The 23,380-nt window shown below is 48.3% G+C and overlaps 1 protein-coding gene across 1 annotated transcript; it reads right to left on the reverse strand.

Moving 5' to 3' along the window:
• Positions 1–14,258: 14,258 nt before the first annotated feature.
• LOC144949007 (paired box protein Pax-1-like) lies at positions 14,259–22,587 on the reverse strand (the record flags this gene model as incomplete). Its single annotated transcript, XM_078878791.1, has 5 exons — positions 14,259–14,323; positions 15,956–16,100; positions 18,249–18,382; positions 20,770–21,059; positions 22,136–22,587. Coding segments are annotated over 5 exons (1,086 nt in total), but the record flags the coding sequence as incomplete, so codon positions are not given.
• Between the last annotated feature and the right edge of the window lie 793 nt (positions 22,588–23,380).

The following is a 23,380-nucleotide window of genomic DNA, read 5'->3' on the forward strand; positions in this document are numbered from 1 at the left end:
CCACTAGGGAGACAAGGCGGTCAGGCGTGGTGCTGGCCACCCACTCCCTCGTGTGCCGTGCTGGCCTTCATAGGTGCTCGCTAACAGCACTTGCCCCAACAGTCTGTTCCAGGCTATATGGGGATCTTTGTCTTGTGCGTGCGTGTGTGTGCGCGAAACATTTAGACTGGCCTGCCTAAGATCCATCCTGGGTTTAACCAGGCTGGATTGTGTGAGGAGCTCACAAATCCTAGAAAGATCTGGGCAAAGTCCCATCGGTGAGCTCCTCCGGCAGGCAAGGCTGCGTTGGCTGGGTTATGTAGCCCGCATGCCCAGGCACCGCATGCCTAAACAGCTTTTGTTCGGCCGGATAGAAGGGGCTAAACGGGCGCGGCACGGGCTAGAAAAGAGATGGGGTGACGTGGTACAGGAGGATGTGGAGCTGAGTGGACTTGCCGATGACTGGTACCAGCGGTGTCAAGATCAGCCTCTGTGGAGAAGGCTCGTGAAGGACGCTGCTGGGCAGTTGGAGGCAGTCGCCCTCCAACACAAACAAAGGGCGGAGGCGCGACGCTCACAACAACGAGCGGAGCGCCGGATGGATAAAGCACAGCAAGTTGGCACAGTAGGGGGCATAGGTGGTGTATCAGCCAGTCATCTCAGTCATCTCAGTCAGTCGACACCTGGCACCTTGGTCTGCCCCGTGACCTCCTGCCAGCGGACGTTCGACACTTCACGTGGCCTCAAGGTGCACATAGCCTGGCACGAGCGTCGTGGTGACGTCACCGCCACTTAGTGGCGAATGGCGGTTGTTGTTGTGTGCGTGTGTGGTTCGTTTGTTGTCCTTCGACCAGCACCTCCGATTGGCACGGCTGTCGACGTGCGGTGCGAAAGAAGTTCAGCATCGTGCGTATGCATGCCACGTGTCCACTAAACGCAAACAAACGAGAGAATGAAAAACGACATCCAATCCCCGTTTGTGTTCGGCGTTACGTGGGTCACTGTTCGGGTGGCCAGGATTTTATTTGCACAGAGATCTCGTGGTGGTGGTGGTGGCTACAGCCACCAGTGACGATTATTTGAACCGCTCACGGGCCTCCCCTAGGTCGACTCAGCCTCAAAACAGGACCTGGTGCGGTGTGTAAATATCGCCACTGGGGAGACAAAGGCGGCCGGGCGTGGTACTGCTGGCCAATCACGTGTGCCGCCCGGGCCTTCATTGGTGCTCGCTAACAACAATTGCCCCAACATTACGTTGTTGTTCGTGGTGATATCATGTTTAAGTTTATTATCGCAAGACACTGCAGCACAGTTTTTTTTATTATATTATCAGACTAAGAAATATGTGTGTGGGGGGGAGATCATGGGGGGGGGGGGATAAGGGTTGGTTTGATGGAACACCACGTGGTGAGCCTCTTCTGTTATTCAAATCGTGCTAATTTATTTCAATTATATTTTGCTGGCTACACAAAATTAATGTTACGCGTAGGCGTTCACGCTCGAAATTAAGACGTATAACCAATTTCTGTTGGGTGAGATCCTCGAGTAGGTGGATAGTTGAACCCCCCCTCTTAACGGCAGTGATTGGTTCCAAGAAATCGGTCCTGAAGTGATTTGGTCGTTAAGTGAGTACAGGAAATACACGTTAATGGCTTAATTCGTTCCGATAGCATCGAAAGTTGCCCCCTTTTTACCCAAAACACCATACTAAATAATATTTAAACAATGGATATTAATATGTAAAGATACTAACGACATTATGAACACAATGAACACATACTATTATAAGAAACATTGTTAATTACCGCTGTAATTGATCGGCACTGTATCTGCAACAGCCAGTCGTCGGTAAGCGAGTACATTGGGCTCTATGGTGGCACTACAGTATACACTACACTATACACTACTATAAACTACACTATACACTACTATAAACTACACTATACACTACTATAAACTACACTATACACTACAATACACTACACATTACTATACACTACACTATACAGTACACTACTATACACTACACTATACACTACACTACTATACACTCCACAACTATACACTCCACTACTATACACTACACTACTATACACTATTATAAACTACTATACACTACACTATACACTACTATACACTACTATAAACTACATTACTATACACTACACTATACACTACACTACTATACACTCAACTACTATACACAACATACACGACACTACTATACACTACACTATACACTACTATACACTACAATATACACTATTATACACTACACTATACACTACACTATACATTACACACTACTATAAACTACACTATACACTACACGGTGCACTATTATATACTACACTATACACTAAACTATACACTACACAACTACACACTACTCTACTATACACTACACTACTATACACTACACTACTATACACTACACTACTGTACACTACACTATACACTACACGTTGGGGTCTGTGGAGACCCGCTGGTTAAGCGATTAGTCGTTAAGAGGGGTTCTCGTTGAATGTCATTCCTTCAAACTTTAACCCTCCACCGAACCGACAGAGCCAAGCAAACGAAGTCGACACCGTCACGGGCAGACGTGCCGAGGGTTTTGGATTTCATCGGAGGAATGTTGACGAGCAAGCAAACATTTTGATAGCTGTTGTCCGACGTTTCGCCGAATGATTTACATCTCCGCACGAGCGATGCGCTTTGTCCACATTCCTCCTCCTCCGGTTTTGCTGCCCTAACGCCCCCCACCCCCAAAAAAAAACATCACCCGGCGCCTTTGCCCATCACGCGACACAATCTGCTTCGATCGTACAACGTCAACAGACGCCTCATGTCAATCCACTGCTGGATGAAGGCCTCCCCATCTCCCCCTCCGCATGCGTGTGAGTTTTGTCCACGCCGCGGTCTCGTACTGCTGTAGAGTGCAGCTCACTCCCTCGCTCGCTCTCACGCGGCGTGCCCTCTGGGTTGCCGTGTCCGACGTTTCGCTCCATCCGCCTGTTGCCATCACTGTGACAGCATAGGAGAGCATAGGGCAACCGCCCCCCCACCCCCTACGCAAAACGGGCGCGCCCGCGTCGGGGATTGAACGCAGGTAACTTGAACTCCATTGTCCGGGCTCCGACACCACATTCACATTCGACGCGCACTTCGATGACTCGTGAACACAACGGGGTTACATCGGTGCGCTTTGCGTTGGGATAGCGAGCCACGGAATGAGAGGCGAGCGGCTTATTGCGCCCTTCCCTGCTGAAATAATAATACAAAATAATTGATACTCTTAGTTCTTTCGGTAAAGTCACGTAGGTAAAAAATGAAATTAAAATTAATAAAAATGAAACAATTTTATTTTTATCAATTTTAATTAAATTTTTTACCTACGTGACTTTACCGAAAGCTTCAAATCTAAAATAATTGATGTCGTCCCTAGCCCCGCACCTATCTATACATCAACAAAAGTCCAGACACGCCTGGGTCTCGGGGCAAACCCTTGTTTACGACCTTCACGGGGCAGCGGTAGGTGAACGGGATGCCGCTGGATTTTTCTAGCCCCATCGCTGGCTGCGTCGCTTCGCTCAACGAGTGATGAGGCTCATTTCATGCTAATCTCTCTCGCTAATCTCCCCCATTAACACAACTGACGTGCTTGCGTGCGGGGATGGAATTCCTTTCCAGCTCGTAGCCCGCCTGCTTGCCCTTGGCCAACATATATCACCTCTTGTTGTAGTAACAGCTCTCTCTCGCTGCTGTGTTCTTCCTGGTTCAGCAGTTTCACTGCTGGATCATTATTATTTTTGTCCGCCTGAGGACGACCGCTTGTGTTGCGATCGAAACGTCGTGATGTATTTATTTTTTTCTAGATTTGTAGCTTTTGTGACTGCAAGGATTCATATTCTTAGGTTTTTTCGGTAAATTCACGTAGATAAAAAATTTAAATTAATAAAAGTAAAATAAAGATAAAATACAAATCACGACGTTTCGGAGGCAACACGAGCTTCCGTCTTCAGGTGGAACCGTCACAGCACGATAGCTGTATCAGCTATCGTGCTGTTACGGAAGCTTGTGTTGCCTCCGAAACGTCGTGATTTTTATTTCTTTTTATATAACTTTTATTAATTTTAATTTTATTTTTTTATCTACGTGACTTTACCGAAAAAACCTAAGAATATTATTTTTTTAATTTTATTTTTCTACCTACATGACTTTAGCGAAAGAACCAAAGATTATGGAATCTTGCAGTCACGAAAGCAAGCTTCAAATCAAGATCGAGTGATAAGGCATCTGCTCAACTGAGCCCCACTTTCAAGACGTAAACGTTTTTTGTTTTTTTTGGGGCCGCAGGGAGGGCCGTTGTCTACCGGTGTGCGCCGATCGGTTTCGGAGGCGACGCGTGAACGAGCCGAGCATGTTCGTGCCGCGCAGTTGCGCCGCACGCACCGTGTGCGGAGTGAATGCAGGGCTTGAGTCCTTGCCAAAAAAGTGAAGGGTTTCTATTTTGGTGTCTGAACATCTGAACAGCCGAATTTTTGACAGAAAGGGTCAAATCTACTCTTGTTGTTCGCACTTTGATACTGGCAAAACGTATTGAAGAGTTTTTTTTTAAGAACTCGATTTCCTTTGGTCTCTTACCTCGTCCGCATTAATCTAAGATCTGGGCAAAAGTCATTCCATTCCAGCCAGAAGCATCCGACTGTTGCTATCACTGTGACGTCATCCGACTGTTGCCATCACTGTGACGTCATTCGACTGTTGCCATCACTGTGACGTCATCCGACTGTTGCCATCACTGTGTCATCATCCGACTGTTGCCGTCACTGTGACGTCATCCGACTGTTGCAATCGCCGTGACATCATCCGACTGTTGCGATCACCGTGACAACATCCGACTGTTGCATTAACTGTGACAAATCTGACTTGCAATCATCGTGTCAACATCCGACTGTTGCCATCACTGTGTCAACATCCGACTGTTGCAATCCCTGTGTCAACACCCGACTGTTGCAATCCCTGTGTCAACATCCGACTGTTGCAATCACTGTGTCAACATCCGACTGTTGCCATCACCGTGACAGCATCCGACTGTTGCCATCACCGTGACAACATGCGACTGTTACAATCACTGTGACAACATCCAACTATTGCAATCTCCGTGTCAACATCCGACTGTTGCGATCACCGTGTCAACATCCGACTGTTGCCATCACTGTGACGTTATCCGACTGTTGCAATCACTGTGACAACATCCAACTGTTGCGATCACCGTGACAACATCAAACTGTTGCAATCACTGTGACGTTATCCGACTGTTGCAATCACTGTGACAACATCCAACTGTTGCAATCACTGTGACGTTATCCGACTGTTGCAATCACTGTGACAACATCCAACTGTTGCAATCACTGTGACATCATCCAACTGTTGCGATCACCGTGACAACATCAAACTGTTGCAATCACTGTGACGTTATCCAACTGTTGCGATCACCGTGACAACATCAAACTGTTGCAATCACTGTGACGTTATCCGACTGTTGCAATCACTGTGACAACATCCAACTGTTGAAATCACTGTGACATCATCCGTCCGTTGCCATCGTCATGTCAACATCCGACTGTTGCCATCACTGTGTCAACATCCGACTGTTGCAATCACTGTGACGTCATCGGACTGTTGCAATCACTGTGACGTCATCCGACTGTTGCGATCACCGTGACAACATGCGATCGCCACCGCGTCTCGGTGGCAAGCTGCACCCATTTGGCAGCTCATCTCGCCCGACCGGCCCTCTTGGCTGTCCCCCACATCAATCGCTGTGCATCACACAAACGCACACAGGGCAAAGATAGCCCCCCACGTGCCCCCCCATCCCCAATAGAGATCCACCAGAGTCGTGCCACACAGGGACAGTTGCTCAGGGTGGGAGTGGGGGGGGGGGCTGCCCCCTTTTTGAACGCCTGAGGACGAGTTGAGGTGCAAAGTTGCTTCGAGTTGCTGGTGACATTTCTGCAAGCGCTGTACACATGCAACAAAAAAACAATTGTTATCAGATTGAAACGTTGGTAGGCTTTCGCGACCAATGTTATTCACAACAAAGGTTGTTTTGGGTTAGATCGCGTAAATATAAAATGTGCCTTTAAACCCGTCACCATCCCGTCACAGCCAATTGTTATGTCACGTTAACAACACATGCCCATGACTTACGACTTCCGCATACCGGCGCTGTGTGTTTGAGAGTAAACCCACAACTTTCGCAAGTCGAATGCGGCGTTTCGCCGGTAATTACAACCGGCATCATCAACACGCGTCCGGTGCGTGCTGAACTGGTCACAAATTGGCACGTGTTGTGTTACGTGACGAACCTCTTACTTTTCGATTTAAAGCTTTCGTGACTGCAGGGATTCATCTTCTTGGTTCTTTCGGTAAAGTCACGTAGAAAGGAAGTAATAAAATAATAAAAATAGAACATAATAAAATAATTCTCACGACGTTTCGGCCACAACGCAAGCAGTCGTCCTCAGGTGGCCGAAACGTCGTGAGAATTATTTTATCATGTTTTATTTTTATTATTTTATTACTTCCTTTCTACGTGACTTTACCGAAAGAACCAAGAAGATGAACCTCTTACTTAATTGGCTGTGTCGGGTGGTGGCGGGTTTAACGACACATATATGTTTATGCTATCTAACCCCCAACAACAACAACAGCAAAAATAACCTTTATCATGGATAATATTATTCTTACCGACATTTTATTACGTATTCATATTTTATGAAGGTTATATTGCCATTAGTAATATAATATTAATAAAATAAAGAAGCTAATAATATAGTATAATTATAATAGAACAATAATGTACATATTATGAATATATTTTATTAATAAATATATTATTAACAATTTATTAATATTTTATTAAATTATTTTAGAATCATGTTATTATTGCAATCTTGATTTGAAGCTTTCGTGACTGCAGGGATTCATCTTCTTGGTTCTTTCGGTAAAGTCACGTAGACGGCTGCTTGCGTTGTGGCCGAAACGTCGTGAGAATTATTTTATTATGTTTTATTTTTATTATTGTATTATTTCCATTCTACGTGACTTTACCGAAAGAACCAAGAAGAAAAAGTCAAAGTTGTTTATTTCGGTAAAGTCACGTACCTACGTACCTACGTGACTTTACCGAAAGAACCAAAGATAATTATTGCATTATTATGCACATTATTAGTAGTCTTCTTGGTTCTTTCGGTAAAGTCACGTAGAAGGGAAGTAATAAAATAATGAAAAATTATTACTTCCCTTCTACGTGACTTTACCGAAAGAACCAAGAAGATGAATCCCTGCAGTCACGAAAGCTTTAAATCGAAATTATTAGTAGTATTTCTATCGGCAGTATAAACCCAGAACTCGTGACGTCGCGATGACTTCTCGAAATCCCAACTCGATCGCCAATCTGGATCGTCCACTTCTTTCTTTTGAAAGCCCCCCACCAAAAAAAATTTAGATTCCTTTGCACCTGCGAAGCGAGCAGTAATCTCTCCCTGCGTGCGAGGGGAGAGGTGGGTGGAACGAGATCAAGCCGCGCGATCTGGCAGAGTGCCAAACTTAACCCCCCCCCGCCGCCTTCTTCTTTGCCACGGCGGCCCCAAGATATGTCAACGATAAAACCATCAGCAGCCCAAACGTACTGCTGATATCAACTTCTCGCCACGGATTTAGGTGGTGGAGATGCGGGGGAGGTGGTGGTGGAGGAGGGAGATTTGGGTGTGTGTGTGGGGGGGGGGGCAGGTGGTTGATCTATGGGAGGGTTAGAGAGAAAGAAGCATGCGTGAGTGAATGTTTAAAAAAAAAAGTTTATTTTTTACAAATCGTTCAACACTCGAGTGTTGTGAGAAGGATGGGGGCGGCCGGGGGGGGGGATTTCGGGTTCTGTGGATTTTGTTTCGCTGCGCGGCGCGTTCCCGGCGTGTCACGCGCGTGGCCGTTCGCGCGTGGAAGGAGCCGTCGCGAGTAAAGGGGACGACTCGGCGAAAAGACAACTTTGCCAACAAGTTTCTCGTAGACCTTGATATTAGTAATAGGTTTTCACCCTTTCAACTGGTACAAAAACTGACACCTTAATACAAGGCATCATGTTTGCAATAACCACAACACAAGCAGTCAAAATGCAAACAAAAATAAACAACTTTGATGATGATAATGATATGCACTGTCCTTGAAGTTGATTGGTCCACACCCGAGACAGCTTTTCTTAGAGCATAGTCTCCATTGGTGTTGGACCAGATGACGCCAAAAGGCGTACGTGTCTCGGGTGTGGACCAATCAATTTCAAGGAAAGTTCATATCATTATCATCATCAGAGTTGTATTTTTTGTTTGCATTTTGACTGCTTGTGTTGCGGTTATTGCAAACATGATGCCTTGTATAAAGGTGTCAGTTTTTGTACCAGTTGAAAGGGTAAAAACCTATTACTATATTTTGCCACTGCTATAGGAGGTCTCATAGCTTGAACCTTGATATTAGTCCGTGCAATGAGTGAACTCGAGGACGACCAAACTCACGCGCCAGCATGGTTGGTGGAAGTGTGGCCAAACAAAGTCCGTGACCCACACCGCGTGGTGAGACCCCGCTCCTGTATTTAGCGGCTGGATGAACGCTGTGGGATGGCTTGGAGCAGTGAGGGTGCGAGATGCCCTTCTGGGTGTGCGAGACGTGCCGTGGTTTTATTTCATAAGAAAAATAATCGAAATGCTATTTAAGCACGGGCACGGAAGCTACAACTACTTTGTTTCATCAAACCCTGTGTATATTCATTCACTTAAACATTTGCGCTTGATAACCAAAGGGGTTCAAGGCTGCAGTAAGGGTTAAGAACCACTGGTTTAAACGGTGGCGAGACGTTAACTACCTCGCCTGGTAGGCAGGAGGTCGTGGTTTAGATTCCGACACTGACGCCTGCTGCTGTGAATTTGGAGTTCGCGTGTCTCTCTCTCCCTGTGGTCGCGTGGATTTTTCTCCAGGCTCTGCGGTGTTAAAGTCCACATTTAGAAACACGTGCTTAGAGCATTTGGCTGCTGTACATTGCCGTGATGAGCCACGTCGTTGAGCTTTCAGTTGTTGCCGGGTCCCTTCTGTAGTGGCGCGAGAAGGTAATTGAAGGACTTTCCCTTTACCTTGTACATCAGGTACACCTATAAACTATGTTTTTTTTAAATAGTATTTTACCAGGTAAGGTCCACTGAGCTACAGCGACCTGGACACAAATGATAGCTCAACGAAGTGGCTTATCATGTGGCAATGTATATCAGTCAAATATTCTAAACGACTGATGTTGATTTTTAAATGTGGAGGGAAAACCCGGAGCACCTGGCGAAAAATCGACGCGACCACGTGGGGAGAGAGAGAGAGAGAGCGAGAGAACACGCAAACTCCAAATACACAGCAGCAGGTGTCAGGGGTCGGCATTGAACCCACGACCTCCTGTACACCAGGCGAGGTAGTTGACGCCTCTCATAGTCACCGTGGCGGCGGCTGCAGCTGCACGCACAGCAGTGGCCGGGGCGAGCCACTCACTCTGGGAACTCTGCCCGATGGTGTTTTCTGTTTCTCTTGTGTCAGTCATTGCCAATCACCGGGACTCAGTTGCGGAATGCACAAAGCCAGCCCGCGCCAGTCCGCCCGGACAGCAATAACGTTCAAGTTCAGGGGTGGAGTTTAAAACAAAAACATCTCATCGAGTTCCTATTGTGTGTGGAGGCACCCCACCACCACCGCAGCGCGGCACGGCTCACGCACACGCACACACACAAAGACAAAGATCCCCCGTGTAGCCTTAACAGACTGTTCGGGTAAGTGCTGTTTGCGGAGTAGCAGCTATGAAGGCCGGAACGGCACACGAGGGGGTGGGTGGCCAGCACCATGCCCGGCCGCCTTTGTCTCCCTAGTGGCGATGTTTTACACACCGTATCAGGTACTCATTTGAGGCTGAGTTGACCACCCACTCACCCACTCAGCAACTCATTAACCCACTCACTCACCCACTCATTCACTCACCCACCCACTCACTGACTCACCCACTCACTCACCCACTCACTCAACAACTAACTCACTCACTCACCCACTCACTCACCCACCCACTCACTGACTCACCCACTCACTTACTCACTCACCCACTCACTCACTCACCCACCCACTCACTCACCAACTCACTCACTGACTCACCCACTCACTCACCAACCCACCCACTTCACCAACCCACCGACGCAGTTACTAGCAAACTCACCTACTCGCTCACCCACTCACTCAACCACTCACTCACCCACTCACTAACCCACTTACTCGCCCACTCAATGACTCACCGACTCACCCACTCACTCACGCAGCGCACAGCAGGTCACATCACTTCTCTTTCTGCTTCTTCCCTTGCCCTGTTCCACACTTTAGAATGCCCCCATCTCATCATTCTCTCTTCCTAAACTCTCATAAAAAATAATAATAACCTTAGACACTCGTATCGATCACAACTTTGAGAGTGCTGTTTGTTCCCGGCCGCTTAACGTTATTGACCTTTCCGATTCTCATGAAGGAATGAGAAACATCAAATAGAAAAATAAAAATCCCAGCCATTGTTTGCTTTCAATATTGTTTTTGTTTTAATATGAAAATACTTTGTGCTGAACAAGAACGTACAAGTGCTTCAATCTGAAATATAGGAACTTAACTAAACATGTGAAGGCAAATACAAAGATCCCCCTTATAGTCTCAGCATACTTTTGGGGCAAGTGCTATTAGCGAGCAGCTATGAAGGCCCGCACACGAGTAGTGGATGGCGAGCACCACGCACGACCGCCTTTGTCTCCCCAGTGGCGATGTTTACACACCGCACCAGGTACTCATTTGAGGCTGAGTCGGCCTAGGGGAGGCCCAGGACTGGTTCAGATAATCTTCACGGGTGTTGGTGGTGGTGTACGGGAATCGAACTCGGGTTGCCGGATTCGTATCACGGATCGCTAGCCTCTTCTTGGTTCTTTCGGTAAAGTCACGTAGAAGGGAAGTAATAAAATAATAAAAAATAAAACATATGTTTTATTTAAAAATAAAACATATATTTTATTTTAATTATTTTATTACTTCCCTTCTACGTGACATATGTTTTATTTTTATTATTTCATTACTTCCCTTCTACGTGACTTTACCGAAAGAACCAAAAAGATGAATCCCTGCAGTCACGAAAGCTTTAAATCGAAATTTGATCGCTAACCTGCCGCACGAACTCAGCATGCCACAGACACATCCACAAACCGCCCACGGTAATCAGGGCCCAGAAACGTCTATCTGGACAAGGCGCTGGCTGCTATTATCGTCATCATCAACCGAGGTGACGAAATGTTATCTCCCTTGCCAGGTATACAGGAGTACGCGGGTTCGATCCCGATCCTGACGCCTGATGTATATTTGGAGTCTGCATGTCCTCTCTCCCTGTGGTCGCGTGAATTGTTCTCCGGGTCCTCCAGTTTTTCCCTCCACATTTAAAATGGACGTCACCCGTATAGAGTAAGTCCACACGATGACGAGCCACTTCGTTGAGCTATCATTTGTGATAGCCAGGTCGCTACTGAAAAAGAGCTACTGTACATAGCTCGGTAGGCTTTACCTGACTGCAAGGAATCCATACTCTTTGGTTCTTTCGGTAAAGTCACGTGGGTATAAAATAAAATAAATCACGACGTTTCTGGCACAACACAAGCGTCCGTCATCAGGTGGGAAAGCATCGTCTGCCCGAAACGTCGTGATTTATTTTATTTCATACCTACGTGACTTTACCGAAAGAACCAGAGTGTATAGGCTTTTACCTGGTTAAAAAAATAATAACAATGATAGTTTTACTCTATGAGATCTCTTTTACCAGTGGCAAAATATAGTAGTAGGTTTTTACCCTTTTAAAAAGGGTAAAATATAGTAGTAGGTTTTTACCCTTCTAAAAAGGGTAAAAACCTACTACTATATTTTGCCACTGGTAAAAGAGATCTCATAGTGTAAATGCTTACCCCGAGCTCTCAATACTCTGATATTGCACTGTGTTTGAGTTGTACGCCTTCTGGTGTCATCTGGTCCAACACCAATGGGGACTAGGCTCTAAAGAAAGCCGTCTCGGGTGTGGACCAATCAACTTCAATGACAGTGCATATTATTATCATTATCAGAGTTGCTTCTTTTTGTTTGCTTTTTTGACTACTTGTGTTGTGGTTATTGCAAACATGATGCCTTGAATAAAGGTGTCAGTGTTGTACCAGTTTAAAAGGGTAAAAACCTACTACTAATGATAGTTTTACTTTATATCAATGATACTAATAATAAACAATTCTCGAACCAATGCCCCATTCCTTCCACTCTCCTCGCTTCCTCGTCAACTTTACCTGAGAATCGCGTGGGCGTCTAGGCGATGTTTGTTTTTATTGGCGTCGTGTGGCGCCGCCTGTCCCCTTCTCTCTTTGCGAGGAGGAAGAGGAGGAGGAGGCGGTGGAGGTGGACAAGGTGATTTGCATGGACTCCAGAGGGTGGCGTGGGATGCCACGATTTGGGATGCCAGGATTGGGATGCCAGGATTGGGATTGCAGGATTGGGATGACACGATTGGGATTGCAGGATTGGGATGCCAGGATTTGGATGCCAGGATTTGAATGCCAGGATTGGGATTGCAGGATTGGGATGTTAGGATAGGGATTCAAGGATTGGGATGCCAGCATTGGTGCCTAGATTGGGATTGCAGGATTGGGATTCAAGGATTGGGATGCCAGCATTGGGATTCAAGGATTGGAATGCCAGGATTGGGATTCAAGGATTGGGATGGCAGGATTGGGATGCCAGGATTTGGATCTCAGGATTGGGATGCCAGGATTGGGATTCAAGGATTGGATGCCAGGATTGGGATGCCAGGATTGGAATTCAAGGATTGGGATGCCAGCATTGGTGCCAGGATTGGGATTGCAGGATTGGGATGTTAGGATTGGGTTGCCAGGATTTGGATTCAAGAATTGGGATGTCAGGATTGGGTTGCCAGGATTTGGATTCAAGGATTGGGATTCCAGGATTGGGATGTCAGGGTTTGGATGCCAGGATTGGGATGCCAGGATTGTTACTCACCATCAGGCGATGCGCCTCATCGCTTGATGATGAAGCCGGATGTTGTAATCGCCAGCGAAGCGTCACGGTACTCGACTTGTAAAATGTCGTGGGTTTACTCACCAACACACAACCGGCGCTGCTAAAGTCGTAACTCACTTGGCACGTTTTGCTTATGTGACAAACCTTACTTCACTGGCTGTGTCGGGTGGTGATGGGTTTAACGACGCAATTATATTCACTTATTATGGAAATATTGGTCGTGAAAGCCTCACTGAGTCTTAAACTGACTTGCTCACCACCACTGCTGCCCACGATTATGGAAAACTTCGCTGCAAACCCGGGGAACGACCAACAACCGTGGCGAATATTTTAACCAGCCCTGGGCCTCCCCTAGGTCGACTCAGCCATAAATATCAGCAACCGGGGAGACTAAGGCGACCGGGCGTGGTTGTTGGCCACACACCTCCTCGTGTGCCGTGCACGCCTTAATAGGTGCTCGCTAACAGCATTTGCCCCAACAGCCTGGTGAGGTCTATACAGAGGGTTGTTTTCTTGTCTTTGTACGTACAAGATTTCGGCCGTGCCACATCGATTGGCTCGCCCTGTCATTTCACCGCCCCCATCTCCAGAGTTAAAATCTCACTGGCACCTGGATGGGTGGGTGAGTGGATAAGAGAGTGAGTGGGTAATTGGGTGGGTGAATGAGTGAGCTCGTGTGTGGGTGAGTGCATTATCGGCTTGCCACCTGTCCCTGCTCTGGCAGATCTATCGGTCTCTCCGGGGAAATTGTCAGTTGTGTAATTAGCATATTCATTATAATAATCGTCCACCGAGTGCTTCATTTCAGCAGGAAATTGTGGACTTCTCAGACTATGCCACTCAAGACGACGCCTTACATGGCCCCCTCTTCTGCTACTGTGAGATATTCCCATCCTACACCTTCCCGCGATACGTCCCGAGTTTGTTTTAAATTGTAGGTGCAACCTCTCTGCGCTGCACCGTGGGGCAGCAATACCAGCTTCGCTGCGGAAGGTTCCATTTGGATACCGGGATTGAGAGGGGGGGGGGTGTTGGCGGGAGTGTCCGTTACCGAAGAACACAGAAACCACCCTCGCCCCCCCTCTCTACAGAGAAGAGATGGACTACGCCGAAGGCTCCGGGTAGATGTGGTTGGCGTGATGATGTGAACTTAGCCTCTTGATTTCTGCTGGAACGGGTCGGAGGCAAACACACAAACACAGCAGTGTTATGGCTCACACCTTTAACTGCACTCGCAATACAGAGTCTCCTCTACTTATGAACATTCGACTTACGAACATTTAGAGATACGAACAAACCTGTCTGTATGTCCAGTTGCCTGTTTGAACCGAGAGTCGTAAGTTCAACCGCCGCACAATAGATGGCGGTGGTGGCATCGACATCCAGAATATGAAGAACCAGTGGCATCTACATCTGTCGAATATGAAGAACCAGTGGCATCTACATCTGCAGAACATGAAGAACCAGTGGCATCTACATCTGATGAACGTGAAGAACCAGTGGTATCTACATCTGCAGAACGTGAAGAACCATTGGCATCTACATCTGCAGAACACGAATAACCGATGGCATCTACATCTATAGGCGCTTATGAACGTTTTAAGCCATGTCCCCGTGTTCAGTGTACATGCCGTACAACATGTTTGGATTCGACAGGAATAAAGTTGGACTTATGAACAAATCGACTTGCGAACAAACCTCTTAAATCTACCTCGTTCGTAAGTAGAGGAGTCCCTTTACACGGGCTGGCTGAGTGTCTAGTAATGGCCGCAGCTTTAATGCGAGTCAAGTTTTAAGTTAACTGCATTTGACCAGGTGATAGCCCAAGAGACCAGGATGAGTCTCGTTTTGGAGAGTAACATTGGGGCTTTCGATTTAAAGCTTTTGTGACTGCAGGGATTCATCTTCTTGGTTCTTTCGGTAAAATAATGTAGAAGGACGGCTGCTTGCGTTGTGGCCGAAACGTCGTGAGAATTGTATTTTATTATGTTTTATTTTTATTATTTTATTATTTCCCTTCTACGTGACTTTACCGAAAGAACCAAGAAGATAACCTTGGGGCGTTAGTCTGCTGTCAGTAGTGGGGCGATAATTTCTGCTGCTGCTGTTGCCGGCACACGATCGCCGACTCTTGCGAATGACGTCAGGGAGATCTTTAACGTCCGCTGTGAAACAGGCGGTGTGTACCTTAGTAGTAGTTGTATTGTAGTTGTTACACGCTGCGGTAATAATCAGGGCAGCCGCTGGATTCGAACCTCGAACCTCCGCAATGACAAGCAGCGAACGCGCGACCACCGCTCGTCCCATTGTGACGAAGTAGGACATTGGTAACGATCGTGGCAAGCGATAATGATGATGATGACGATGGTGATGACGACGGTAATTATGTTGATGACAATGGAGATGATGCCGATGGTGATGATGGTGACGATGGTTATGATGTTGATAACAATGGAGATAATGATTATGACGATGGTGATGTTTATGACGATGGTGATGATGATGATGGTGATGATGATGACGGTGATGATGCTGATGATGATGATAATGGTGATGATGAAGATGGTGATGATGATGACGGTGATAGTGATGATGATCACGGAGGTGATTATGATGACGATGGTGACATTGATGATGATGGTGTTGATGTTGATGAGAATGGTGACGATGATAATGACGATGGTGACGACGATGTTGATGATGATGACGACGACAGTGGTGATGATGTTGATGACGACGGTGACGATGATGACGACACCTTCTTCCGGGAGGAGGCCTTTGTCGAGGGGCTCCTCCTCACCATCGAGAGTCGGCTGCGGTCTCGTGCCCCCGGCGGTCGGCTGCGAGTCTCCAATCACGTCCGCCCAGCCGATGAACGTGGCCAGCGGATTCTCGTGCTGCCCCACGTAGCCCAGCGGGAAGGAGCTCAGAGCTGCTGCCCCCATCTGAAAATGCCGGGGGGAGGAGGGGAGGGGGGTTAATAACCAGCCGAGCGATGAGTCGAATCGCCCCCACAACCGCCGCTCTTGAAAATCCCGCAACTCAATCGTTGCCACGCCGCCTGCTTTGTCCGCATCTCAGCCAGCAGTTGCGCAACGAGCACTGTGGTGTCTGGGCGTGGCTACAGCGGCTGGTCACGCCCCTTACAGTGGAGCCCCCCCCCCCCCCCTCCGTATGGTTAGCTCCACCCCCTTTCACCTGGCTCCTGCACCCACAGCGGATGGGGCTGCACCTGCAGGCTGCTGCTGCTTGCTCCTCCCACTATTTCTCTCCGCGTCAAAGATCAAGAAGCACCCTCCCCACCACTCCTTAACATCCTTCCGTTCTCCTCTCTTAAAGCCTCAAACTCTTGATTTTAAGCTTTCGTGACTGCAAGGATTCATATTCTTAGGTTTTTTCGGTAAAGTCACGTAGGTAAAATTTTTTAATTAATAAAAGTAAAATAAAATTAAAATCACGACGTTTCGGAGGCAACACAAGCCTCCGTCTTCAGGCGGAGACGGAGGCTTGTGTTGCCTCCGAAACGTCGTGATTTTTATTTTATTTTACTTTAATTAATTAAATTGTTTTACCTACGTGACTTTACCCAAAAAACCTAAGAATATGAATACCTCAAACTCTTCTCTGTTGCACAATCGCTTCCCTCTACCCTCCATGTCTTTCCATTCCGTTCCCTAACCCCCTATAACTCCTACGCAGCGCTCTATCCTGGCCACGCATTCCGCAAGCCTCTGGACGCCCATGCCATCTGAATCATTTCTCTGTTCATGCCGTCTCATGTTTGTAACTATGTGAAGCGATGCGCTCTACAATTATAAAGGTCGGATAAGATCAGGCTCGTAACCAACCAATTCGCAGCTCGTAAGCGATGAAACGCGTCGCTACAAATCGGTCGGTGCTTCAAAGCCGAGTCTCTCTCGACTGCGAGCAGCCGTCTCGCGGAACACGTCTAGCCCGATGACTTTGACGATCGATGTAATTAGCCGGCGTGTGTCCTCCAACCCAGGCAGTCATCGTTCAGAGAGCGTTCCAGACGGCCGCAGAAGCGCATCTGAAAGCGCGCGATGCGGTAACCGTCTTGTTTCCAGCCAAAAGCGGCTGCTGCGAGTCTGAATTGCGTGCAATCGAGTTGCAACCGAGTTGCACACAACCCATCACTCTGGCGTGCGGTTTGCATCACCGTTTCTCAAACTCCAGTCCATGGAGTCCTCTAAAACACACTCCGCCTTGTCACGATTACCAATATTTTGTTTATATGCATATGCAGATAAAGGCACCGTGCACACACTTCACGCACCCAGTGTTTGGTAATCGCTTGACGTGGGTTTGCAGGGAAAAACTCTCAAACGTTCCTTACGGCGCAAATATAAAAAGTGACGGCGATGGTCTGGGGAGGCCTTCATCCAGCAGTAGATAGACCCTTACCGGTGATGATAATGATGAAATAAATAGTATGACGTTAATCATATACGAAATAATATCATCCAGCATCGAGCAGTGACTAATTTTATGCAGATGTTGACAAATATTCAGAAGGGGGATTCATATTCCCGATTCAATAGTCCTAAATGTTTGTTCCAAGGGAGAACACGAAACTGTAAAATTAGTTTTATTTTCCCGGGTAAGGCCCCACTGAGCTATCATGAACTTTTTCAGAAGCACTCTGGCCACAAATGACAGCTCAACGAAGCGGCTTATTGCGCGGAAAGTGACATCAGCCAAATACTCTAAAACGCATGTTTCTCAGTATGAAAGGAGAGAAAAACCCACGCGACCACAGGGAGAGAGAGAGAGAGACATGCAAACTCCAAATGTACAGCAGGCGTCAGAGTCGGAATCGAACCCAGGATAATCTGCATACCAGGCGAGGTAGTTAACATCTCACCACGGAGAGAGAGAGAGACACGCAAACTCCAAATGTACAGCAGGCGTCAGAGTCGGGATCGAACCCACGACGACCTCCTGTATACCAGGCGAGGTATTTGACATCTCACCACCGTGGCGCCCTATGAAAATACAGAGTCATTCAGAAGGCCCCCACGTGTTCTCTGCCTCCCACCCCTCTCACCTGCCTCCTACCCCACGTGACGAACCTGTGGGAACTTGATGTCGAAACCCGTGGAGGGTTTATCGAGGAGCGCGCCGATGCTCGGGAAAGGGAGCCGAGTCACGCAGCCCCAGTCCTCCACCTTGCCAGGGTAGGGCACCGACTCGCACACGGAGACACCTGCGGCACACGGGAGGAGGACATTAGGCTACCAGACACTGGACTGTTAACGTCTCTAGATTTGAAGCTTTCGTGACTGCAAGGATTGATATTGTTAGGTTTTTTTTCGGTAAAGTCACGTAGGTAAAAAAATTAAAATAAAAATTCATAAAAGTAAAATTAAATTAAAATAATATAAAATAAAATAATAAAATAATATTACATAATAAAATAAAATAACATAAATAAAATAACATTATTTTTATTTTATTTTTATTTAATTTTACTTTTATTACATTTAATTTTAATTTTTTTACCTACGTGACTTTACCGAAAAAAAACCTAAGAATATGTTAACGTCTCGTCCATCACTCTGTTCAACCGCCACCACGCCGGAGGTCACAATACTTCTCCTTGCGATTCTCCCATCAGGTTGCTCCGTCGTCAGAATCCCTTCGCGTCATCTCTTTAACCCCCCTGTTCTCACGCCGTCGACATCAGCCGTGGTCGATCCACTCCTGGATGGAGGCCTCTCCAATCTGCCACCTGCGATACAATATTCCACCGAGCACCTGCAAGACGTCCTTATCTCACCGCTCCATCTCCCACGGTGGACGACCTGCCGGAACGCGTTCCATTCCTTGGCTGCCACTCCAATATGTTTACCCTGACCCACTGCCATAAACCCTTTTAGCACGCTTGGATACGTACGGTGCGAAAGAAGTTCAACATACGTGTCCTGCTCAAGGCCGCTTGCCGTCTGCCTGTCGATCTACTTAAAACCAATGAATCGTTGTGCCCGTGGCACACCACCACGGTAAGGGGAGTAGAGTCAAGGATATGATTTGTGGGAAAGGATAAAGGAATGGGAATAGAGAAGAGAGCAGAGGGTGAGCGGCAGAGAGAAGGAAGGCCGAGACGGAAGTGGCTAAGACGAAGAGAGAGGAGGAGGGCATGGCTCGAGATGAGGGCAGCGAGGAGACGGAGGTGGAGGCAGAGCAGGGAGCAGGAAGAGGAGAAGGAGGGGGAGAATGAATGGCCCGGCTGAGATGTCGAGGATGAGAGAGTGGTGATGATAGGGGGGTGATGATGATGATAGGGGGGTGATGATGATGATAGGGGGTTGATGATGATGATGATAGAGGGGTGATGATGATGATGATAGGGGGGTGATGATGATGATAGGGGGGTGATGATGATGATAGGGCGGTGATGATGATGATAGAGGGGTGATGATGATGATAGGGGGGTGATGATGATGATAGGGGGGTGATGATGATGATGATGATGATAGGGGGGTGATGATGATGATGATAGAGGGGTGATGATGATGATAGGGGGGTGATGATGATGATGATGATGATAGAGGGGTGATGATGATGATGATAGGGGGGTGATGATGATGATGATGATAGGGGGGTGATGATGATGATGATGATGATAGGGGGGTGATGATGATGATAGGGGTGATGATGATGATAGGGGGGTGATGATGATGATGATGATAGGGTGATGATGATGATGATGATGATAGGGGGGTGATGATGATGATGATAGGGGGGTGATGATGATGATGATGATAGGGGGGTGATGATGATGATGATGATAGGGGGGTGATGATGATAGGGGGGTGATGATGATGATGATGATGAAAATGAGAGGTAGATAGGGAGAGGAGAGAAGGAAGGAGCCAGCGGAAGTGAGCAGCACGGAGGAGGAGGAGGAGGTGCGGCGTCTGTTTTCACAGTGGGCGGCGGTGGGCAGGTTGGAGGCGTTCCCACTGGGCGTGGCCACACAGAAGTCACGTGACTTACGGGAGGTTTGATCCGACGTAGATAGAAAATTGTATCTCTGGTCAGTGTCCACATTCTCTCTCGGCTCGTTGTAGCCGTGAGCGAGTTCTGTGTCTCCCCGCCTCTCCCTGTCTCTCCTCGGCTGTCTCCGGCTCTCACAGTCTGTCTCTCCCCGGTGTCTCTCCCCCGTGTCTCTCCCCCGTGTCTCTCCCCCGTGTCTCTCCGACGTGCCTCCCCGCCTCTCCCCTCATCTCCCTGTCTCTCTCCGGCTCTCCCAGTCTTTCGCTCCCCGGTGTCTCTCCCCTGTGCCTCCCCGCCTCTCCCTGTCTGTCTCTGGCTCTCGCAGTCTGTCTCTCCCCCGTGTCTCTCCCCCGTGTCTCTCCCCCGTGTCTCTCCCCCGTGTCTCTCCCCCGTGTATCTCCCCCGTGTCTCTCCCCCGTGTATCTCCCCGCTGTCTCTCCCCTGACTCCCCGCCGCTCCCCAGTGTCTCTCCCCAGTGTCTCTCCCCGGTGTCTCTCCCCCGTGTCTCTCCCCGCTGTCTCTCCCCTGACTCCCCGCCACTCCCCAGTGTCTTTCCCCGGTGTCTCTCCCCCGTGCCTCTCACGCCGCTCTCACCGGCGCCGAAGTGCAGGCTCTCCCGGACCCCGTGCGGTGTGTGCCACACCAGCGGGCTGCCCAGGGCCGAGGGGGCGGGCGGCTTGAGTCCGCGGGGCCCGCCCGGCTCCGGGGTAGAGAGGGGCAGCCTGGGTGGCGGTGGAGGGCACGGCCACGTGAAGTGCGCGTGGAGGTCAGCGGGGGTCTCGGCTTTGACCCCGAGTGGGGGCGGGGGTGGTGCCAATCCTCCACCGCCCTCCGTCCTGTTCCGCAGGATCCGGCTGATGGAGCTCACCGACGGTACGCTCAGCCTGCCGGGAAAGGGCGCGGTTGGTGCGTGTTTCTATGTTCATCTATGGGTCTCTATGTCAGTCTGTGGGTCTCTATGTTAGCATATGGGTCCCTATGTCAGTCTATGGGTCTCTGTGTTAATCTATGGATTTCTCTGTTAATCTATGGACCTCTTTGCTAGCCTAGGGGTCCTTCTGTTAGACTATTGAATTTATCTGTAAGACTATGGGTCTCTGTGTTAATCTATGGATCTTTGTGTTAGTCTATGGGTCTCTATGTTAGTCTGTGGGTTTCTACGTTAGTCTATGGGTCTCTATGTTAATTTATGGGTATATGTGTTAATTTATGGGTCTCTATGTTAGTCTGTGGGTTTCTACGTTAGTCTATGGGTCTCTATGTTAATATATGGCTTTACGTGTTAATCTATGGGTCTCTATGTTAGTCTGTGGGTTTCTACGTTAGTCTATGGGTCTCTATGTTAATCTATGGGTGAGCGTGGTGTGAGTGTGTGGTTCATGGGTCTCTATGTTAATCTATGGGTCTCTATGTTAGTTCGTGGGTTTCTTTGTTTATCAATGAGTCTCTATGTAAATGTATGGGTTTATGTGTTAATATATGGGTCTCTATGTTAGTCTGTGGGTCTCTACATTAGTCTATGGCAGAGGTGGGACAAAGTCATTGTTATGCAAGTCCAAGTCGAGTCGCAAGTCATCAAATTCATGACTCGAGTCTGACTCGAGTCCAAGTCACATGACTCGAGTCCACATCTCAGAGGTGGGACAAAGTCATTGTTATGCAAGTCCAAGTCGAGTCGCAAGTCATCAAATTCATGACTCGAGTCTGACTCGAGTCCAAGTCACATGACTCGAGTCCACACCTCTGGTCTATGGGTCTCTATGTTAATCTATGGGTCTCTATGTTAATCTATGGGTGTCTATGTTAGTATATGGATCTTAATGTTAGTTTATGGGTCTCTATGTTGGGCAATGGATTTACATGTCAATCTGTGGCTCTCTGTGTTCGTCTATGGGCCTCTATGTTACCACCCCCCTCCCCCCCTGCACCCCATACCCCCCCCCCAGCCCCCAGCCCCCACCTGTCACAGACGCCGTCAGCGACGAGACGATCACGGATCTCCCAGGCGAAGGCTGCCGGCTCGCGCCGCTTGCACTCGCGGACGTGGCGCACCACGGCGGGCGTGGCGACGCGCGGCTTGCTGCCCCCGATGGCGCCGGGCAGGACGGAGCCCGTCTCGCGGAAGCGCGCCAGGATCTTGGAGACGCAGCCGTGCGAGACGCGCAGGGCCCGCGAGACGTCGCAGGGACGCGCGCCCCGGCGCGACATCTCGACGATGCGGAGGCGCAGCGTGGCGGGGAGCGGACGGCCGTTCACGAAGGCGCCGCCAAGCTGGTTGACGTCGCCGCCCGGTGACGGGGAGGACGTCTCGTCTGCGCTCGTTGTTTGTTGTTGTTGTTGTGGTTGTTGTTGTTGATTAGGGGGAGAGGAAGAGGCGGGGGGGGGAAAGGGCGAGGTTAGAAAAGGATTTGGATCGGATGTCCGGAGGTTTCATTTCCCGTTGGTTTCAAGAGGGCCGGCATTTGCACAACCACACACTCATTCTAGGTTTGAAGTTTTCGTGACTGCAGGGATCCATACTCTTTGGTTCTTTCGGTAAAGTCACGTAGGTATAACACATAAAATAAAAATTAAATCACGACGTTGCGATCGAAACGTGGTGATTTAATTTTTATTTTATGTTTTATAGCTACGTGACTTTACCGAAAGAACTAAAGAGTATGAACCACACACTCACACCACGCTCACTCATTCACACACCCACTCACTCTCCCACTCACACACTCACACCACGCTCACTCATCCACACACCCACACACTCACGCGCTCGCTCGCTCGCCCATCCACACACTCGCCCAATAACTCACTAATCCACCGACTTAACCACTCACTCACCCACTCTCGCACCCTCACCCACGCACTTCAGAATCAGGAGTGTATTTGCCGCTGAGTAAAGCAAAAGTGAGCTAATGAGCTCTTTCTATAGGGAGTCACTCGGCCGGCAGACATCAATCAAAGCATTCCACAATTATAAACTGAAAAAAAACTTCATAATAGCGGTAATATTGTCAAATTACATTCACACTTAAACTTGAGTCATTTTTTATGAAGAAAGTCAGTTTAAACGAGGACAGAGATGGCAGACGGGAAATGCCAAGAGACGAAGCTGGGGTGGCGCTTCCAAACAGTTTTGTGGCAGCAGCGACATTGAACGCTTTTGATCCAAAGTGCGTGCGAAATCTGGGAGCTATTAATAGACAGCGAG

The sequence above is a fragment of the Lampetra fluviatilis genome, chromosome 52 (assembly GCF_964198595.1).
Source record: "Lampetra fluviatilis chromosome 52, kcLamFluv1.1, whole genome shotgun sequence".
NCBI lineage: Eukaryota > Metazoa > Chordata > Hyperoartia > Petromyzontiformes > Petromyzontidae > Lampetra > Lampetra fluviatilis.